This window comes from Petaurus breviceps, unplaced genomic scaffold (genome assembly GCF_028583685.1).
Source record: "Petaurus breviceps papuanus isolate PSGF00001 unplaced genomic scaffold, PetGlider_PUasm1.0 140, whole genome shotgun sequence".
In the NCBI taxonomy this organism is placed as follows: domain Eukaryota; kingdom Metazoa; phylum Chordata; class Mammalia; order Diprotodontia; family Petauridae; genus Petaurus; species Petaurus breviceps.
This window is the reverse complement of record NW_027185698.1, coordinates 46,879,258-46,898,918: the sequence shown is the minus strand read 5'-3', so window position 1 is coordinate 46,898,918 and position 19,661 is coordinate 46,879,258. Positions and strand designations below refer to the sequence as shown.

The 19,661-nt window shown below is 39.7% G+C and overlaps 1 protein-coding gene across 14 annotated transcripts in view; it reads right to left on the bottom strand.

Moving 5' to 3' along the window:
• Window positions 1-19,661, bottom strand: part of CTBP1 (C-terminal binding protein 1) — a 473,381-nt gene that overhangs the window by 30,739 nt on the left and 422,981 nt on the right. For all 14 annotated transcript variants that reach the window (XM_069071532.1, XM_069071498.1, XM_069071522.1 and 11 more), the window contains 2 exons: window positions 8,822-8,966; window positions 6,130-6,336 (listed from right to left, as the gene is read on the bottom strand). In XM_069071532.1, coding sequence (XP_068927633.1) covers window positions 6,130-6,336; window positions 8,822-8,966 — 352 coding nt within the window. The remainder of the gene's footprint in view (window positions 1-6,129; window positions 6,337-8,821; window positions 8,967-19,661) is intronic.

Below are 19,661 nucleotides of genomic sequence, written 5' to 3'. Positions count from 1 at the left end.
GCTTCTCGTATCTGAATGTCAAATTTTCTATTCAACTCTGGTTTTTTCAGCAAGAAATGTTTGAAAGTCCTGTATTCCACTGAATGACCATATTTTCCCCTGAAACATGATACTCAGTTTTGCTGGGTAGGTGATTCTTGGTTTTAATCCCAGCTCCTTTGACCTCCGGAATATCATATTCCAAGCCCGTCGATCCCTCAGTGTAGAAGCTGCCAGATCCTGGGTTATCCTGATTGTGTTTCCACAATATTCAAAATGTTTCTTCCTGGCCGCTTGGAATATTCTCTCCTTAATCTGAGAATTCCAGAACCTGGCTATAATATTCCTAGGAGTTTTCTTTTGGGGATCTTTTTCAGCAGGTGATTGGTGGATTCTTTCAACCTCTATTTTGCCCTCTGGTTCTAAAACATCAGGGCAGTTTTCTTTGAGAACTTCCTGGAGGATGATTTCTAGGTTCTTACTTTGATCATGGCTTTCAGGTAGTCCAATAATTTTTTAATTATCTGTCCTGGATCTATTTTCCAAGTCAATGGTTTTTCCCATGAGATATTTCACATTGCCTTCTATTCTGTTTCATTTGTTTGGATTTGTTTAACAGCATCTTGATTTCTCATAAAGTCATTAGCTTCCATTTGCTCCAATCTAATTCTGAAGCAATGATTCTCCTCAGTGAGCTTTTGACATTCTTTTTCCATCAGGCAAATTCGGCTTTTTAAGGCATTCTTCTCCTCATTGCCTTTTTGAGCCTCTTTTGCCATTTGAGTTAATCTGTTTTTTAAGGTGTTATTTTCCTCAGTCAGGCTGTTGACTCTCATTTCGTAATTTTCTTGCATTGTTCTCATTTCTCTTCCCAATTTTTCCTCCACTTTTCTTATCTGCTTCTTAAGGTTCTCTATTGCCTGTAACCAGCTCATATTTTCCTTCGAAGCTTTTGGTGCAGGAGTTCTGACTTCACTGTCTTCCTCCTGTTCCATGCTTTGCTCCTTTTTGTCCTCAAAACAGGAGTCTAATGTTGGAATCTTCTGTCTGCTTTGTTTCCTTTTCCTAGTCATATCGCCCCTCAGTCACTTGACCCCTGGGCTTTTTGCCACAGTAGGACTCTGCCACCAGACAGGGGAGCTTTTGTCCCAGACGCTGGGGTTTTCTCAGCTGCCGGAGGTATCAGATGGGTGCCCTCTCTGAGGCCTCCACACGCTCTGGCAAGCTGGACACATGCCCCAGGACCTCCACCCTTGACTGCAATCCAGATCCAAGCAGGTTAAAGCAAGAGCGATTACCCTTCAGACTGGTGCTTGGTCTCCCCAAACTCTGCAGGCCAGGAGCTGAAGCTGCCACATGGCGCTGGCTGGCTGTGCTGGCATCTCAGAGGTTTCTCACCCCAGGGGCAAAAGCCACGCACTCCCACGTCCTGGGTCCCAAAGTCCAGACTGCACTGACCCCTCACTTTGTCCTTTGTATCTATGTGTTGATAAATCTGGAAACAGCCATAGCTATTGCTGATCTGGAGTCCCTCTGGCCAGCGGCTGGTCAGGCCCGCCCTGGGGCTAAAGCCTCGGTGTGGGGCTGGGCTCAGCTCCCAGAGTGCTGAGCTGGCCGATTCCTGCCGGCCTACCAGGCTGTCCTCAGTGGGAGGTTAGCTTCTCTGTGTCATTTTGTGGGTTCTGCAGCTCCACAGTTTGTTCAGAGTCCCCTTGTACATGTATTGGGGAGGGTGGAAGCTGGAGCCGTGGGGATATCCTGCTTCTACTCTGCCATCCTGCTCCTGTTGCTCTCTTGAATGTCCTCAAATAAAGTCAAGAGTCAGCAGTAAAAAACCCAACACTTCCAGTAATTCACTTGATTTGAGGACTGGCATTTTGAAATATATAGCTGCTACTCATTGCCACCACAGTTACCATTCTGTCTGGATCATCCAAGGGTAGCTAGAAGCCAGCTTTTAACATGGGAGAGGAGAACTGAAGGTAGAGGGAGGCAATGGTACAAACTGGTAGTAGGTAGAGTGGAAGGCAGATGTGGTTTTCCCATCACTCTCAAAGCACTGATTAGGACATGAGCTGGAGTCTCAGCTTTGCCATTCACTATCTGTGTGCCCCCCCCAAAGGTTCCTTCCCCTTTCTGGGCCTCAGTTTTCTCATCTCTCAAATGAGTTTGGACCACAGATTACTAACATTTCTTGTGGCCCTAAATCTATGATTTATGACTGACACTATCCATAATCACAGAATCTCAAGAGTTAGAAGAGATCTCAGAGATAATCTAGTCCAACTTTTGTTTGAAAAGGGATCCCTCTTTTGGTATGTAACATCCCAATCAAGTATTCATTTAGCCCTTTACCTGAAGGGGAACCCACCACTTCCCTTCCTCCCTCCACATACCCCGAAGAAATCCATTTCAATTTTTGGATACTTCTAATTGTTAGGAAATGTTTCCTTATAACAAGTATAAATTTTAAATGTACTTTTTAACAACTTCTACACATTGCTCCTAGTTCTGTCCTTCTAGAGCTAAAAAAAATCCAAATTTAATCAAATTCCTCTTTTCCCAATCCACTTTAGAGATGGAGTATGTAAAGTGTTAAGTGTCAGCACTATCACTCCCACCAGCCACCATGTCCCAATCAATGTTCAACAAATAACAGGGGCTTGAGAAATATTAACTGAAAGAATAAAATGAAAAATGAACACAGTCTTTGTGTGTACAACACAGTATAGCCAAGGAATGCTGAGAAGCCTTATTACTACCCCTGAGGTTGCTAGGTGGTTCAGAGCACTGGACCTAGAATCAGGAAGACCTGAGTAGAAGCTTAATAAATGCTTGTTCCCTTCCTCCCTACTTCATGGGCTACAGAATTTACCCAGGTGGTGAATCAGTTCAATTAACCACTGAAAGCACATGATAAAGTCAAGATCTACCTGCTTTGAGGAGGATGTTATTTATCTAGTACTGCATGAAACAGTATAGAACTTGTCCACAGAGGTCTCTGCTCACAGTGAAACTAAGTTGAAGTCAAAACTAATAAACATACCTACTCACAGCAAGACCAGCTAGTCCGGAATCATTTTTACCGAGTGGTAGATGGACTACTACTCTAGTGATAAATATGAGATTAACTCAAATTCTGTGCCATCCACTTCAAGTAAATCAAGTAAGTGAACAACGTTCTGTTGCCACTATATTTAATCTTGATAAAATGTACAATGTTAGGGTCAGTCTCAAGACTTTTGTTTTCTCCTGCTTTGTGATAAGATTAGCTTAAATAATAAACTCTCAGAGAGATCTGAGACTCACATCTTCACCAATAAGATGGATTTTTAAGCTAGTCATTGTCTCTAGTGAATTTCCTCTGCAATGTGCCCTTGACCACAAGCTATTTTACATATTTATTAATGCCTTGAAAATAGTAATTGATGGTATGCATGTCAAATTTGCATATTAGAGAAAGATAGCAAGAATAGCTGTTTAGTCATGACTGCAGAACTAGGAGGGAGCAGTGTCATGAAAACCTAGGGAGGAGAGAGTATCCAGGAGAAAACGATGATCAAGGTCAAAGACTACAGAGAGGTCGAAAAAAGATGAAGAATGAAAAAAGACTTTAGATTTGGCAATTAAGAAATTGCTGGTAATTTTTGGAGAGAGCAGTTTCATTAGGATGAGGCTAGAAACCAGACTGCATAGGATTTGCAGTCAAATGAGTGAATGGAAAAGAAAGTAGAGATAACCATTACAGACGGCTTTCTCAAGGAGTTAGGCCACAAAAGGGAAGAATATAGGACAATATTTAATGGGAAAAGTTGGGTCAAATGAGGGTTTGTTTCTTTTTAAAGGATGGGAAGACATGGGTGTGTCTGTAGGAGGTTTAAGATTACTGAGAGGTTACAAGAGGTAAAATGGACAAATGTGATTACATAAAATCAAAGTTTTTGCCCAAATAAAATCAACTAAAATTAGAAAAAAAAGCAGGAAATTGGGAAAAATATTTGGAGCAAATTTATCTCATAAAGGTCTCATTTCTAAGACATATAAGGAACTGAGTCAAATTCATAAGAATAAAAGATGTTCCTTAATCAATAAACGATCAAAGGATTATGAAGACAGTTTTCGGAGGAGGAAACCCAAGCTATTAATGGCCTTATGGAAAAATGCTCTAATTTGCTAACAATTAGAGAAATGCAAATTAAAATAACTGACATACCACTTCACAACCATCAGACTGGCAATGTTGACAAAAAAAAAAAGGCAAATGCTGGAGGGACTGTGGAAAAACAGATACTACTGGAGCACTGCTGGTAAAGCTGTGAAGTGGTCTAGCCATTCTGGAAAAATCTGGAACTATACTCCCAAAGCTATTGAATTCTGACCCAGTGACATAGCTACTAGGTCTATACATCAAAGAGATGTTAAAAAGAGGATAACAACCCATAAATATAAATAAAAATACTTATAGCAGCTCTGATTTTAGTAACAAAGAACTGGAAACTTGAGGGAGAGTGGTACCCATTAACTGGAGAATGGCTGAACAAATTATAGTATATGAAGGTCATGGAATGCCATTATACTATAAGAAATGATGAAGGGGAGGGTTTTAGAGAAACCTAAGAAGACTTGTATGAACTGATGAAAAGTGAAGCGTTCAGAACAAGGAGAACAATTTCTACAATAACAACAATAGGGTAAACACAAATAATTTTGAGAGAATTGGAAAATTCGCTTCTTTCCTCAGACTGAAGAATGAAACAACCCCAAAACCATGGTTAAGGAACTTGTTTTGCTTGATTATACATATTTGTAACAGGTTTTGTGTTTTTATGTTTCCTTAATGGTGATATAGGGGAGGTGGGAAGGAGAGAATTTGGAAATGAAAATAAAGCTGAATTAAAAAAAGACTTAATGCAAGGGTAGGGATGATAAATTGGGCATTCTGCTGGAGAAGACAGGAGGCGATAGGATCAAAGGTACATGAAGAGAAATTTTACTTGGCAGGGAGAAAACTCACTTCTTTGAGAAAAGGGGTGGAGGTGGATATAGTAAAAGACATTTGAGTGATATGAGATGAAGAGAGGAAAAGAGGGAACGCTTGGTGAACAGCTTCGATTTTTTTCACTTAAGTCTGAGGCTAGGTCCTTCGCTGAGAGTAGGGGTAAAGACTGCTATGAAAGGTTGGAAGAAACATAGAATGGAATGAAACAAAGGAATAGCTGATGCTAGTGAGATAATGAATCAATTAGAGAGGTATAAAAGGATTGCTGTACTGCAGTGAAGGCCCAGCAGCTTGCTTATATGATTTTCTCCAACTCTGTTTAGCAGTCCACGAATTAAAGGCAGTAGTTGGTGGCAACAACCCATGGTTAGTTCTTGTCAAGGCATGATCAGTGACAGAATAAAAGGGGGATGGAACTTGTAGGGCTGAACTAGTTCACCAAGGGGCCTGAATACTCAAGGAAGAAGAATGTAGCCAGTAAAGGGCTGCTGGTCTAGGTATGGAGGGAAGTATGGAGGGACTGAAGGTCATGGTGAGGATAGAGTACGTGAAAAGGTAGAGAGGGCATGGTGGAATGATAAAACAATTATAATCATATAATTCCAAGTTGGAGTATTAGAAGAGGAACACTCATTGGTGATGGCAAGACAGAGAATATGACAATCTTAGTGTACAACTCAAATGGAGGACTAGATCATGTGAAGTGACTAGAAAGGAACTGGGAAATTAGGGTGTTTGAGAGAGTTTTTACATATGTTGAAGTCCCTTAGTATGAGAGCAAGAATTAGGGAATAGAGAAAGACTATGAGTCTAAATTCATTGAGGAAGGGGAGTGTCCTGAGGGTTGATAGAAAATAGCTACCAGAATCTTGATTGGGTGAATGACTGAATGAACTTCAAAAAAGAAAGAGAGGTTACTGAGTAACAGAGTCATATAAGGAGAGTCTATAAATGGAAGTGGAGAGTCATTCTCTAGGTCTCTGTTTTCTTATTTGAAAAAAAAAAGGGGGGGGAGAGGATTAAGCCAGGCAATCTCTTGGGTCCCTCGAGCTCAAAATTCTTTAATACTGAAAGATTTCAATTTTGAAGAAATGATGAAAGTCATAGTAAAAAAAAAAGTGAAAATAAATGGCAGTGCCAAGTTAACACACCTAATCCAATAATGCCCAAGGTCTCCCCTCGAATCCTGGCGGCTCCAGAAGCAACTTCTCGGATCTGTTCCACACTCTGGACTCTTGTGCCTTCTCGCAACGCCTGGTGGAGCCAGGTAGTTCGTCTATATAGGTTCAGGATGTGGCACATGGTAGAATCCGCAGTCTCTTCTACTGATGCTGCTGGCACATTGCACACTGCAATTCCTAACAAAGGGAAAAAGCAAGGGAAACACACACACATACACAAATAAGAAATTAGGATATTTTTTTCTATTCCTTCTCACTTTTCATTTGAAATTAGGGCTCACAAATATATGGTTCATCATCAATTCTGAATTTGATTTTGTTCCAGAGACAGAGGTTTTGTCTGGGCATCACCATGGTTTAAAAGAGCCAAACTTTGCATGCAGAAATATAGCCTTTATGCATATTTTATATACCTGTAAGAGCAGTAGTATGCTTAAGACTTGGTATACTTCCTATGAAACAATGTTGCATTTTATGTGACTTTCAACCAAGTGGAATTTGATTAACTTCTCTGAGTCTCAACATGTGTTCAGTGCCATAGATGGGAAAACAGAACTCACTAATTCTGGATGGCTGATCCACCCTTAGGCCTTGCCTCTCTTGAAATTTCATCCATAGATGTCATAGGCATACCCAGATTATACTGGATATGGAGAAAAAAAATTCAGTAAAGCACAGCTTCATCTTCATCAGTCAATTTTTCCTCTTCTTCCATTTCCTCAAGGTCAATGATCTGATTCCTAAATGCCTCAGGAACATCAACATTTTATCAAATGAGCAGTGAAACAAATCCAAAAGCAAGTTTGTATTATTGGGACTATATTTCTAACTCTGAGTTGCCTATGGGAATTTTTCCAGTGATAAAATTTCAAATAATTGGATATTTCAATGACTAAACATGTTTCTTCACTTTTCATCATCAAAATCACACTAAAAATTTTTTAAAATATAAAGTTTGTATGTTCTTCTTGAAGCAGTCCCTCCTCTGCCCTGCTTCCATATACGCTTCTTCTCTAGCTATTATTTTTGGTCCCAGGCCAAATATATAGCCAGGTTTCTGGTTGGATCTGCCACAGAGTACAAACAATAATGTTTACAACGTAAAACAATTATGTTTGACTTCAAACAATCAAGAAAAGTCTCACTGCAGAAATGCACACACCAAGAAACAAAAAACTGGACTGTCCTTACCATCTTTTCTTCACTGATTAATGACTGAATTGTTTCAAGGGCCCTGATTTTCAAAAAACCTCAAAATAGTCTCCAAATATTCAGGGGTAAAAACCTCACCCTAGTCGAGGCTAACTTACCATTAAGATAAATTTCTATCTGTGGCTTCAGTAACTGATGCTAGTTAAGTTCAATAAAAAAAGACGGAAGAATATCACCTAAATAATGAGCTTAAAATCTATCTTCAAAATGTGAATTCTCTTATTCTACGAGATAGGATCTTCCCTTGCTTGCCAAGAAAAAACAAAATTAATACTGATGGTGTAGACCTAGGTTTTCCTTTCTTTGCTGGGCATTTTTTGTTTCTTGAGTCACAATTTTGCATCACTAAAGGAAGAGTTTTCATGGATATCTGATACTTGGTTCCCTTCTAAAATCAATTCAAATATGACACTCATTTAAAAAAAAAAGATATCTTTCAGATTTGTTGAATGTGAGAAAAAAAATTTTAATCATTTGAGAAAGGCTCCCCAAGATACATTTTTAAGTAGGGGCAGGCCAAGTAAGGGAGAAATCAGAAAACACTTAAAAGCCTCTCTTGAAACACAGATAATATACATAGTGATCATAGTACTTCAAACTATCATTATGGGCAGTCTCGGGAGAAATGAACAAAGTGTTATGACTTTTTAGTCATAGAGGATCTGACAATTTTAAATTATATTTAAAGAGCTACAGTTCAAAGGATGTCCATTTACATCTAAGGAAGAAATGCCTTTCAGGATGATCTGAAACAAGGCCTTAGTCACCTTGGAGGTTATTCTTTCTTAAGCCTTCTCTGAAAAAGACCCAACAATTCTCCATGTGGATAACAAGAAGAAAAAAACCCAAAAGAATGCTTCCCAATAAGGATGTAATCTTCACAAATAAGAGAAAATGAAGGAAGCTCTGGCTAGGATGATTCCTCTAACCTAAGAAGTAAACACATATACAACAACTAATATAAGCAGATCATTTCAAGAAAGAAGAAATAAATGAAAATTATACTTTTATAGCTTTGCTTTCTGAATCATACCAAAGTAATGAATAACTATTTAAAAATTTAATATTTTAACTAGTTTTAATTCATTTAATTAATGAATATCTAATATGAATAACTATTTAAAATTTTTTATTAAACGGTGGTAAACTAGAGTATGGGCCTCGCATTTACTGTTTGGTTTTCCAGTTTGACTTAATGTCCTGTGCTACCATAATTGGTCTTCAATAACATTTTATTATCTGAAGGGAGGGCTGTATTGAAGTTTACACTGGAGGCAAATGGAATTATATAACTGAAATAGACAAGTTCTGTTTTCAAAATGAACAATTTTTGTGACGCTGATGGCACTGGGCACACACTAAGGTGGCACTATGGTCTGCTTTAAGTATGAAAAATTCCAATGCACATATTTTTAAAGCTATAAAGGTTCAAATAACAGCTTACTCCTACCTAAATCCCCAGCAGACTTGATGTCGATGTTATCAAAACCACTGCCAATTCGGACAATTATTCGAAGCGCTTTGAATTTCTCCAGATCTTCTCGCGTTAAAGTGATAGTGTGATACATCAAGGCACCCACTGCTTCATTTAGTACCTGGAATAAAGGTATTAAAAAAATCCTATAAATACTGACTTTTGAAGACTATCAAAGAGGTTACAAAATCATCACTAAGATGGGAAAAAAGTCTGCTGGCTTAGAAGATTTGCATGAGCCCCACCCACATGCATAAATAGTTGTCTGCTATTTAAATTTTTTTTTTTTTTTTACCTCTTCTTTTAAGAGCACAGTCATGTATGTGTCCATGGCTAACATGCTCACGACTCATTGAGGATAGGTTGCCATGAAAACCAAATGAAAGGATCCCAAACTCTGTCATAGGTCCGTGGTTTGATTCCTTTCCCTTGGCCATCCAATTGCATCCACTTTTTTCATATTAGACCTTGTTATGGTTTTAATGACTGCCTTACTTGACAAAATTTGGCTTTAAATTTTTTTTCACTGAAATCCTGAAACATAATTTTGGAAGTCATTCAGCTATTAGGGAATCATTTTTTATGTTAATTTTTTAATTAAATCATAGGATTTTGAGCTGGAAGCCAATGCTCTCATTTTATAGATGAGAAACTGAGGCCCACAGACTGGAAGACTTACACAAGGTCACATAGGCATGAAATAACAAGGTTGGGATTAGAATGCACATCCTGTAATTCTAATATGTTTAGCTCAGTAACTCAGAAAAAAGTTTGAAGGCAGGGAGACAAAGGAGTGCAAGCTTTCATTTACTACCTTTTTTTTGCCCTATTTGCACATGATCTTTTTCAAGACTCCATGATCATCTTCTAGAATTAGTCAATTATCACATATATAGCTTCTGAATATATGCCCTGGTTGAACATACACTGGGTAAAGTTTCTCCACTGTCTACCGTATACAATGAAGAATTTTTGGACAATCTAGAAAACATTTTCAAACTAAATACCAGTGCCTCCAGAAATAAAACCACTCCCCATTTAGGAGAATCTTTCCAGACTATGAATCTGCATTTCTGCAGAAGTTACAAAGAACCTCTAGTTGATTTTCTATTCCTCTGGGACAAAGCCAGCATATGGGTCTAGGGGTTCAGAGAGACTGCCCCTAGGGAGTAGTATTGGCTGAAGTATTTTTTTTAAAGATGAGGGAAGGCTGGAAACTGCTTTAATACCTAATTCCTTGTTCCTTTCTTTTATCAGCTATGCCCAATTCACCCACTTTCAAACTCTTCAAGTCCAGGACATGTGGCAGGTTCATAGAAGGACAGAGGGATGCTGGGTTCATGTGCTCTAGGTTCAGGGTGCTGGCTCTGAAAAGAAACTACTCATGCTTCTTCCACACTGAGGTAGCAGATGCCAAGACCCTTCTGGGTTCATCTGAATCAATCCAAAGGATTTGTAGGGAGGGCCTGGTTTGTGGCAGGGAGATCCTCTGGCCCAGGGTATGATCTGACCATCAAAACTAGTTTTTCCTCCTTGGGTCACAGAAGAGAATGTAAGCCAAGCGAGGTTTAGTTACGGTAAACATAAGCCAAACAGACGGATGATATTCCGATGACTGTAAGGGCAGTTATTTAGGTGGGATGGAAAATTCCTGAAAGCAAGACCACATCTTTACAATAAACTTTGAATTTTTTTTTTTTAAGACAAAAGTGGTCTGGTCTGGCTTTGAGCAACAACTCCCATTTGCTGAACTCACTGGGATCAGGGAGCAATCTGCACAATGGCTTAGCCAGGGATGGGACTCATGAATACAGGACTCTGAACTAAAAATTAAGCAGCCGTTAGGAGCCCTAAGTGTCTAGTCTATCTGTGTATTCACTTTTGTTTGGTTCTCATCCTCTGATTGGCAAGTTTCTCCTGGAACCCCCATCTCGAGGAAGTACCCAGGTTGGGCAAGCACCTTCACTCTTCTTGTGGTTCTTCTCTTGATTCTCTAAACTCCTCTCTCATTCCCCTGCACAGGTGCCCTCCCTATCCTCCCTGACCTGCCCCCCTTTCAGTTCCCTTTATGTGAGGTCTTCCCCCACTGTCAAGTCAAAAAGCTTCTGTTGAACACTTACTATGTGTTAGGAACTGTACCAGGTATTAGAAAGTAAATTCCTTGAGGGCAAGGATCATTTCTCTTTTTGATTATATATATTTTTTTGTATTGGAGGCAGTTAGGTGATGAAAGATTTGAAGTCAGGAACACCTGAGTTTGAATCCTGCCTCAGACATTGACTAGTCAGTTATATGACCCCAGGAAAATCATTTAGCCTCTAATGTGTCCAAATTTCCTCATCTATAAAGTGAGAATAGTAAAAGCACAGACCTCACAGTGTTTTTGTAAGGATCAAACGAGTTAACACGCAAACTTTAAAGCACTATATAAATGCTTGTGGGCAGCACTGGATAAAATATCCGCCCTTGAGTGAGGAAGACTCTTCATCCTGAGCTCAAATCCTATCTCAGACTCTTACTAGATGTGTGATCCTGGGCAAACCACTTAGCCCTATTCGCCTCGTTTTCCTCATCTGTAAAATGAGCTGGAGAAGGAAATAGCAAACCACTCCAGTATCTTTGCCAAGAAAACTCCAAACAGGGTCATGAAGAAAGAGTCAGACATGAGTGAAAAATAACTGAACAACAACAATAAATGCTAGCTGTGATACAATGATACCTAGGGCTTAGCACAGGACCTGGTGAATAGTAAGTGCTTCATAAATGCTTGTTAAGCTAAGTGCAGTGAAAGTGGCCTTCTCTTTTTATATTTCCTGGTTTTGTTGATTTGCCATATAATGGTTACTGCATGGGCTGTGTTAGAGGGTGAAAGTCAGGCCTACTCTTTGGATCTGGGAGAATCTTTCAGGAAGGGAGAAGATGTAAAGCAGAGCTGTCAAACATGAAGTCCATGACATGACACACTCCTGAGTATAGTCTGAACCTGATTAAAATGTAAATGAGAAATACTTAACAAAATAAATATAAATACAACAAAACAGATATTACATCTTAAAACTAAGTCAGAATGTAGCCTGTAGAGATCCTTCCATATGGATTAGTGGCCCTTGTTTGAGTTCATCACCACTGATGCAGAGGAAAAAAAGAGAGACAGACAGGTCCAAAGAGGATGAAGGAAGGGAAAGTGCTACACTTGGCCAAGGTGGAGAGGTCAGGAGAATGTCCAAATGTTAGGTTTAGAAAACAAATGAACAGATTGTCACCAAGTTGGAAAATGAGAAGACCTGGACTAAAGATGTGTTCTTGGGGAGAATGGATGAGTCACAGAATCAGTGTGGAATAGTTAGTAATTCTACTTTATTCAACTTCAAGTAGCGAGAAGACAATAACAAGTAAAAGTTGGATGGTCCACTTTTAAAGGTAGGCAAATTTAAGACCAACTGACACACACTGGAGCAAAGAGAAGGAAGGAAGAATGCCTAGTATCTGATCTAGAATGGGAAAAAGGAAAGTCTTCCAAAGAAGCTCTGGTAGAACATGACAAAAATTACTAACCAATGAAAGAGAGGATGAACTTGAGGGCAGAGAAGGCAAGTTTAGAGAGGGATTTACCAGAAGGGAGGAGAGAATCACCAGTGATGCAGGTGGCAGGGCCATCAAGAGTTGCCAGTATTATAATATTAATGTCAAAGGGTTCCACTTTCCCTAGCTTAGGGTAGACTAGAGAAGCTCTGCTCACCTGGAAACTTTAGGGATGAGAGTACTTAACTTTATACTGTGCTAAGGAGATCAAAATACAGTTGAATGAGTCTTTAAAGATTAAAGAGTATGTTGTTGCAGGGAAGCCATCGATGGACAAATGCTCTAAGGAAAACATTTTGTTTAATAAGGGGCTCCTGCTTCTTCTCTACCTAAATTCACAATTCACTGTTTCTTCCAGTTCCCAGAAACTCTCAGTTTCTAGGTAGAGACAATCATCTGTTAGCATCTTCTATAAGCCATACTATAAGAAAACATTACTGCAGGAGTTCCTATACCCCTGACAAGTATGCCAAAATCTGATGATATTATCTTATCAGAGAATAATTATATGAAGCATATCAAGCTTGAAGGTGCTATTCCATTTTTATTGTGAAATCAATTAATATATTTATCCCTGTCCCTCATAATGATTTCACAAAAAGAACACAGAATACAACTGAGTTTTCAGTGCTTGAAAAAAGCCTCACGTTTTCTATTAAGCAGCCAAACTTAAAATGAGGCACACACACAAAATGAAGTAGAACCATTTGAAAATAAATTCCCAAGAGGCAGTAGGAGCTCTGGCTGGCCCTAACCATTCAAGAAAATGATTATGATTCCTGGGAGATATTTAAAACTTCATAGCTAATAGATGAGGGCAGTAAACCACCTCTGACTGACCTGCTTCTATCAATCACAAGATTACCACCGCATTCTGGCCCCAAAGTCAGAGTGCTGAAGAGCATTCCAATGTACCAGTCTTTAAAAGTGTAAGAAAGCTTCAAGAAAGACAAAGTGTTCCATTTATCTTACACAGTGCTGTCAGATTAATCTTCCTAATGCACAACTGTGATCACATCATTCTCCTGTTTTAAAAACAAACCAAAAACCCCACAGTGATTGCCTTGGAAGCTTCAGTCTGAAGCCCAAGGCTGGTTCTGCCCTATCTAGTTTGTCCTCCTATCACTCCTCTTCAATCCACTGCCCCCTCAAATCAGTAACTAACACACTGCCATTGAAGGGATGTGTCACCCATACTGAGGACTGACAGAATAACTGGCCATCCTAATGCCTGGGCTACCATCCTCATATAGGTGTGTTAGAATTAGGTATAATAGAAAGTAAGCTCTTTGAGGGCAGGGACAATCTCATTATTATGCTGTATCTTTAGTGTTCAGCACAGTACCTGGTACAGAGTGAGCACAAATAGATGCTTTTTCTTTCATTCATTCATTCATTCATTCATTCAGCCTAATTTTAGCCAATCCATGATGCCTGTTGTTTGACCTTTGTTCTCAAAGACGCCCATGACATCGGGGAGGTGATGCCATGACTTGCAAACAAATTGGATTTAAGCTGTGCAAAGTCACCAGCCTCACTTTCTCCTCTGGAGCCTGCTTAATAACTGTTCACTAAAGACTTCCCTCACCCATCCACAACACCCTCAGTTAAAATAAGAGTCATTCATGAATACTTATAAACATGCACAAAACAAATATAAAACTGTGGGAATGGTGGCACTAACAGCTGGGAGAGGGGGTACTCAGGAAAAGCCTTATGTAGGAGGTGATGTTTGACCTAAGCTTTGAAGTTCACTAAGGATGCCAAGAAGCAGAGGTGAGAAGACAGGCATGGGACACAGTCTCTGCAAAAGCCCAGAGATAGGAAATGGAGTATCACGTGTGACGGGCTGCAAGAAAGCCAGTTTGGTTGGGCTGTAGAGCATATGAAGGGAAGTAATACAGACCAAACATGGAATGGTAGGTTGGCATTAGATTATGAAGGGCATTAAATGAATGGCAAACAGGAGCGTTTGTATTTCATCTTAAGAGGTAACAGAAAACCTCTGGAGTTTTAGCAGGGGAGTGAGACTTTGTACTTGTATGGAGGTACTAGAGAGGCGGGACTTGAAGCAGGCAGATCAGTGAGGGGGTTATTGTCACAATCCAGGCAGGAGTGATGAGAGCCTGAACCAGGATGTATCTATGGAAGAAGAAAATGGATGTGGGAGATGGTAAGGAAGTATAATCAACAAGACTGGTCTACTGACTAGACATGGTGGTGAAGAAATGTGAGGATCTGAGGAAGACTCCAAGGCTGGGAACTGAGGTGACTGTGGTGTAATAAATATTTGCTGTACTGCTATTAAAATATTTTAACATTACAGTACCCAGCCAAGAGTTTATTAAGTAGGAGGGATGAAGGGAAGCACCACTGGAAAGAAGAAAGGAAGGACAAATATGAGGGGAAAATAAGTACAAATGGAGGAGAAAAGGAACAAGAAATGGATACATAAGGGAGAAAGATAAGTTAGGCAAAGGAAGCACAACTGAACATGGATGAGTAAGGCTTCAGAGTTAGAATGGACTTTAGAGACCATGAAATGCAGACGTTCTTCAACTTTGTGTCTTGGTCTCCTCTGGCAAGCAGTGGGAAGAATAAAGAACCTTTCTCTGAATAATGTTAAATGCAAAAAAATAAAAATGGAACCAATTCAATTGAAACAGTTATCCAAAAGAAAATTTCAAGTTCACAGACTACAGGTTAAGAACTCCTAATATAGTCCAACCCTTTCATTTTACAAGTGAGGAAAGTGAGCACCAGCAAGAACTTGACTTGCCCAAGATAACATAGGCAGCATCCCAGCGGCAGACGTGGGACCTAGCCCTCTGACTCCACATCCAGGACCCTCTCTCCTCCACTGAGCATCTCCCCCAATACCTTCTTTTAAACTTAATGTGGCAGAGAAATAAAGCCAGGCTAAAGACGGCAGAGTGATGGTTTCAGACAGAACTATGATAAGATGGTATCACATTTAAAAATAAAAAGGCAAGGCTGGAGAGTCCTGTATCAATTGTTGTTGTTGCTTTTGGTCAGCTGTCTGAGTCATGTTGGACTTGTGACACCATTTGGGGTTATCTTGGCAAAGATATTGGAGAGCTTTGCCACTTCCTTCTCTAGTTCATTTTCTGGATGAGGAAACTGAGACAAACAGGGTTAAGAGACTTGCTTAGGGTCACACAGCTAGCAAGAATCTGAGGCCACATTTGAGTTCAGGTCTTCCTAACTCCAGGCCCAGCACTCTATCCTCCTAGCTGCACCTTCACCCCACCTTGATCCTGGCAGCCACCAATTACATAGGCATATACTCAGTATTGGGAAAATATTAGTGGTTTGGGTCAAATGAAAATTTCTGATGCAATTTTGAAAACTGTCATGAGATGGCACTAGGTTGTATTTCAATGGGTTAAAAGCAATAACGAAGCTGCTAACAATCAAAGCAGGTCAGGTTTGCATCTGAGACGCTCAAAGACCTAAGAATAGAACTTACTCTGCCTCCACAAGGCCTCAATTTTGCTTGTTAGGCAAACATTTTTTTTTCTAAAGTGCTCCCAAATTAAAAAGAAAAAAAAGTAGACCAAGCCATCATCTCTGGAGACTTGACATTTTGGCAAGATCTTTTTTTCCTAACAGTATTTTGTGTTAGAAGGTTTACCACATTATGCTCTTTTGAAAGATATCAAGGCAATAGGGATTGTTTTCTTAATAGGTACAGAAGATGACTTTTTATAGAGAGAAAATAATTTTTTGACCAATGGGGCTTAGTGCTACAACAATAATTCGTAGATCTCACTAATAAATGGAAGTGTCTATTGTATTAAGTATCAAATGTTCAAACAAGGCAGAGATTTAACTTACTTAAATTGAGGAAACACCTTAGCCTTCATTACTTCGTATGGAGAGTGCTAATTAAATACCTGCTTGATAAAGCCTGCCATATATGTCTTATCAATTTTCAAAGAATTAGAATAAAATACCCTTAAACTATCCTGAACATAATTTATTCTTTCTTTAATAAGACTCACAGAAATATTATGGAGCTCTTCCATTATGAATATCCATTATCCTTGCCTGTACCTGGTTAATGAAATCCAATTAACAGTCTACTGCATAAAAGAACAGAGATCATTCTTTGTATTTTCAAGTAGGTTATGAAAGACACAATTGCAACCCAAACTAAATATCAACAGTCATAACTCAGTAACAGTGAATGAAATGAGTAGTTAATACAGGCTACCATTAAACTATTATGCTGTTGATAGTGTAGAGTACTCTCTAATTCTTCTTCTTCCACTTACTGTTTGGTCACGTCACTATTCTTTAGCACTCCCATCAACTTAATTCCATATGGATTAAATGTCTACAATGTATATGGCACTGGACTGAGTTCTGGGGAATATAAAGGTAGATCCTGTACTGATGAGCCCAAGAAAGGAAGAAAAAGGAAACTGTTATTAAATAAAAGTTGTTCCTTTGAAGCAGCACTGTTTGAAGGCAAAGGCAAAAAATGTTATTTAAAAAGAATTGTCTAGGTTCTCTGTGGATTTTACCACTTCATGTTCCCATGAACATCAACCAGTGAAACCACAGTGCACTGTCCTAAGCTAGCATGCTTGTTCACAGGCCTGCTCCTGAAAAGGGAATACTTGCCAGAGCCTGAGACAGACAGATGTAATCTTATTCTACAAATATAAATTGGTATCAACCTACATAAGATATAAATAACATGCTGAATTTTTATGTCCTTTCAGAACATCAGTCAAGTATTTGCTCTATTCTGGGGCAGGAGGTAGTTAAAAATTTTTCTTTCTTGAACAACTATAGTATTTTGGCCCTGAAACATGAGGGGAGTATATTTTGGAACAGGGATAGCACTCATGATTATTTTTTGGTCCATGGATAATCTTTCTCCATTCTTTTTCTCAAGCCCTTTGAGAAAAGTGGAATCAGGAGAACCAAGCCCAATACAGGTCTTTTCTTGGTTCTCCCTACAGATCTAGGGTGGGGGCTTATGCTTTGACCTCAGTGAGCCTGGGACACCAGCTGCTGATCAGTCTTGGTTTACAGCTGCTCTGGGCAGTGGCTGACAACACTGATCATCTGATTCTCCTGCAATTCTGACTGTAGAGCATGAAAACAGTATAGGAAGGAATGACAGATTCTTTGGCATTAAGAAACCCAAAGCTCCCTTCTATGCTGCCTGTCAGAACAAGCCATAGTGGTGGGTTCTAAGCTATTTTCGATAGCATAATAATGCTGAATCCTTAGAGCTATGCTGGGCATTGTCAATCAGTCTCCAAGCAGCTGCTGGAAACAAAACCATTTGGGGTTGAGCACTGGGACAGGGATTAACATTCCCTGCTAATATATTATCAAACTATGTTAGCAGAACACACTGAAAACTTCAATCAGTAAGGTCAGACTCCTGGGGGGCACATTTAGCACATGAGAAAAAACCCTAAGGTCAATGGGCCCCCTCTAATTGAAGCCCCAGAAAGCAGTAGGTTGGAGGACCAACCACATTACCAAAGGAGCTCTGAGGGAGTTGGCCTACCAGGGGTAAGTTAAGTGCCATCTCTCCCCTCTCTGGTGTGGTTTTGCAAGATAATAAATTTATGTAAACAAAACCTCACAATGTGACAAAAAATAACCTAAAACCAACAACAAAACTGGCACTTAACATAACCCATGTAGGCTAACTCCCCGCTCCAGCAGTAGTGTCTCCCATTTTGCTCAGTTCAGCATATTGTGTTCTGGGGAGTCAATCAGAGCTGAAAATGGGCAATTTAAGGGAACCTAGAAAGAAAAAAAAGCAAAAGAAAATAGACATTTCATTAATGTACTAGATATGTTTCATCTTCTCTGCTGCTGTTTTGGAAGGTTTATAGTTTCATAATTTCCTAGTGGCTAAAATCCAAACAAAGGGAGGGAAAATGGAAGACAGAAATCTACTATTCTCAGAAGCAATCTAATCAAGAACCTGCCACTGAGGCAGATCAACAATTGCAATTGCTCCCATGTGAATGTGGTGCCCACTCAGTGAAGAAGCTATCAAGGAGCCCTGCCCATCAAACAAAGGCCTGCAAGAGAAAGCTTCAGGGCTCTCAGACCTGGGATCCTCCTCTGAGGCCTGGAAAGGAGAACCAGGAAGTTCTTAAGTCTGGGCAGTGACAGGGTTGCTATAGGAACCAAAATTCCCTATTATTCCCAGGAGACAAGCACTATCACTGTGGCAATTACAGCAGAGGAAAAGTACCTGGAGATTCCTAGGCAGCTCTAGAGGGGGAATGCAGAAATACAGCTAGCAGTCCCAGTTAGTGGGGCCTGGTAGTCATTTCCAGTGTTCCACAGACTAGAGAAGAGTCAGCCCCAGGCTCTCCTTAGGAAAGCATGAGTACCACAGGACAGATGGAAGGACTGCTCCCCTGCTCTCAGCCTCTGTGACTGCCTCAACCCAGAGGACCCTCAGGACAGGTGCTGCATCTCCCCCTTCCCCCGATCAGGACACTGAGCCCCAGAGAAATGAAGCTACTTGCTCCAGGTCCCACAGCTAAAGCTGGATGCCAGCCTAGGGCTCCTGACTTCACATCCAGGGCTGTTTCCTGACATTCCTGGAGCTGCAAAGAATGTTCCAAGTCAAGTTAAAAGAAAACCAAGAGATGGTAGAAATCCCTACTGAATTTTAGATTCCAAATTGTGTATAATTTGAATAGTAAGGATAAAGACTTAGACTAGATTTTAGTGGTTCTTTCTTTTTTAAGTTAAAAGAAATTGTTTGCTTTTTACACCAAACTTCATTTCCAACTATATCCCATATCCCACCTCTACCCAGCAAACAAGACCCTTTTCAAGTTTTTCCAGTGTTTGTAGAACTATTCTGTAACAAAGGAGTCCCAAGGCATTTATGCAGATTCTATATATTAAAGAGATTTCCTATTTAAAACCAAGGACCTTCTGACCTTCAAGTTCTTAAATATTAAACTAATAATCAATGGCATTCATCACAAGTATCAAATTGGACCAATATTATGGCATTTAATATTCTAAAATCAGAGGATCTCATAGTTGGAAGGAACTTCAGAAGCCATCTAATCCAACTAATAGCTAGAACAAGAATCCACTTTACAACAGATCTTACAAGTCTTTGTTTGAAGACCTCAAGTGAGGGAGAATTCATTGCCTCTCAAGGCAATCCATTCTACTTCTGAACAGCTAAATTAGTCAATGGACGAAT